Raw genomic sequence first — 2,766 nt, 5'->3', positions numbered from 1 at the left:
GATAGATCCTCCACAGAGCTTCCTTCATTACTGATGTCTCTGAAATCCTTATTCAGTACCTTCGAGGTTTATTATTACTTTTTGACATTAAATGCATTGCTTAAAAACATACAGTAATTGTACTTTTTTTTTTTTCACTATGGTTTACCTGAGCAGTCATTCAACATACAGTTTGGATTGCAATGGAAGAAAATCAGCTTATGTGTCCACATCGACCTCCTCACGTTAACCAGCTCTCGCATCGTGGCCACGAAGAGTCTTCTCAGATAGTAAGGTCGTAGAAGCACTTACAAGTTTCTCAGAAAATGGTGTGTCTTAACTGAAAGTGTATCTCTCGGGGCTGGGCGTGTGGGCTTTACAGTCTGTCAGTGATACTGGCTGGCTGCTTGGGATTTCAGGAGAACTGTCAGTTTTAACCATTTTGCTACAGCAATATTTAAAAAAAAAAAAAAAAGGCAAGCTATAATTCCAAAGATACAGATCTCTTGTTCTGAAAGAAGAGGTTCATTGTCTTTTATCTTTTTAATTATTATTAATAATTATTTTAATCTGAACACGAAAAAAAAGTTCTGAAACTTTTGAGTTGCTGCTTCTCCATTTTTAATCCATTAACTGGTAGTCTTCAATTTGTTGATCACTTTTTTCTCTTTGACCCTTCTGTTTTGGAACCAGATTGTGACCTGTCTCTCTGACAGATTTGTAGTCGCCGATATCCTCCTCCGTTTGTCTTTGGTTATGAATTTATTTGTAGCATATTCCCTTTCGAGTTCTTTTAACTGGACCTTTGTGTAAGGCACTCGTTTCTTTCTCCCACGCCTGTACGAGTTCGCGTCGGAGGGATGCGAAACGACGTCTGGAACAGAAAAACCATGCAGGCAAGCGTTAGAAAATCGCTCGGACCGCTTAGGACATCTTCAAGTGGTACAGGGGTTAGAGTTACAGCGCACTCCTCCGCCTGCCCCGCTCCAGCTTAGCTACTAAAGCCCGGCTCAGCATTCGGGATTCCTCTTTCCTGGCCGCCGCAGACAGCTTTTGGGCACGGAAAGGCTCGCTTCTGTCAGACAGACAGACGATAATAACAAACCCCACGGAGCCCGGCGAGGGGCTCCGGGAAGAATCGCGCGGGGATGGGCTGCAGCCATTTACCCAGCCTGCGTGCTCCGGGGTCTGTGGAAAACAACACCGCAGACCTTCCCGCGGCCCTTTTCAGCTGTTTCCTCCCCCGGTGCCGGCAGCGGGGCCGGGCGGGCGAGGCGGGATGCGCCGTGCGCCGGCGGGGGGCAGGGGGCGGCACCGGTGCCGCTCCAGCGGCGCCGGGGCATGTGCGGGCCGGGGCGGGATGGGGCCGGGGAGCGCGGGCGGGGCGGGGAAGGGTCAGCCCGGGGGTGATCCCGGAGCCCTGCCGGCGGGACGCTCGGGAGGGGCGAGCGGGGGGGGGGGGGGGGGCAGGGGGAGACATGCAGGTGTATTACCCGGGAGGGTGGATTTCCAGAGGTGAGGCGGCTGGCTCTGCTCCTTGGGGCAGTACACTTGCCCGTTCCACCCATTGGTGATGGCCCAAGGCTGGTAGCTGTCCATGGGGAGCAGGGGGTCGTGGCGCGGCTCGCCGGGGCCGCCGATGGCGGGCACCACGGGCATATCCAGATAGCCGGGCACCGGCTGGTAGGGCCCGGCGGCGTAGCCCTGGTAGAAGGCGAACTCCTTGGCCCGCGACGTGAACTCCTCGCCGGAGACCGAGGTGTCCATGTACTTGTCGGCGAAGGTGGAGGCGGGCTGGGCGCAGGACTTGATGGCGTTGTGGTGGGTCATGCGGCAGGGGTAGTAGCCGCTGCCGAAGTAGCCGTAGGGCAGCGCGGCGCCGGAGGAGCTCTGCACGGCGGCCGAGCAGGGGCTGCACTGCTTGACAGCGGGCTCGGCCATGCCGGCGGCGGGGGCCTCGCTGGAGGTGTAGGCGGCGGCGCTGGGGGCGGCCAGGGGCGCGGGGTGAGCCATCAGGTTGCGGCAGGGGTTGGCCGCCGCCGCCGCCGCGAAGTTGCTGCCGGCGTGAAACCCGTCCATGTTCTTATTGATCTCATCCAGGCTGTTGTCGTAGAGGAACATGACGGGCTCGATCCAGCGGGGGTGGAGGAGCACGGAGGCTGTCATAGCCCGCTCCGCATTGAGACTAGTGGCTCTTTTTTAAAAGCCCCAAAGACTGAAAAAAGAGATACTCAATCTCCGGGACTTGACCAAGGCTGACGCGCCAGTGTCGCGCCAGGCCGGCCCTCATTGGGCCGCCCGCCCCCACGTGATATGCAAAGCAGCTGATAAACATCTGAAGGAATAAAGTGGAGATAATTAAATCACGCAATAACCGCGCGGGGCCGGGTCCCGGCCCGGGGGCGCGGGCACGGGCGCGGGCACGGCGCGGTCCTGCCGCCGCCGCCGCGCGGGGCGCGGGCGCCGCGGGGGGGCGGGGGGGCCCGCCCGTCCGCCCTTCCTCCCTCCCTCCTCCCTCCTCCTCCCTCCTTCCTCCCGCCGGCCCTCCCTCCCCTCGCCACCGAGGCGTGAGCATTTTGGCCCCGTTGTTGCCGCGGCGCGTTCCCCGAGGTGCGGGGCTCCCCCCGGCACCCCGCCTGATTTCTCCCCTGCGCCGCTTTCCTCGGGCCCTCCCCGCCCCGAGCGCCGCGGAAGCCCCGGAGGCCTCCCCCTGTCTCCGGGGGGAGACGAGCCGCACCCCTTCGACCCCCTTCCTCCCCCGCTCTCAACGGCCGCCTCTCCCCGGGG

The 2,766-nt window shown here is 60.0% G+C and overlaps 1 protein-coding gene across 1 annotated transcript; it reads right to left on the bottom strand.

Moving 5' to 3' along the window:
* Positions 1-608: 608 nt before the first annotated feature.
* On the bottom strand, positions 609-2,145 carry HOXA13 (homeobox A13). The gene is made up of 2 exons (XM_072851453.1): positions 1,473-2,145; positions 609-853 (listed from the first exon to the last, which is right to left on the bottom strand). The coding sequence occupies exons 1-2, from the start codon at positions 2,143-2,145 to the stop codon at positions 609-611; spliced, it is 918 nt and encodes a 305-aa protein (XP_072707554.1).
* Positions 2,146-2,766: the final 621 nt, after the last annotated feature.

The sequence above is a fragment of the Ciconia boyciana genome, chromosome 2 (genome assembly GCF_034638445.1).
Source record: "Ciconia boyciana chromosome 2, ASM3463844v1, whole genome shotgun sequence".
NCBI classification, from domain to species: Eukaryota; Metazoa; Chordata; class Aves; order Ciconiiformes; family Ciconiidae; genus Ciconia; species Ciconia boyciana.
The sequence above is the reverse complement of the archived record's forward strand: the minus strand, read 5'-3'. Positions and strand labels throughout refer to the sequence as shown.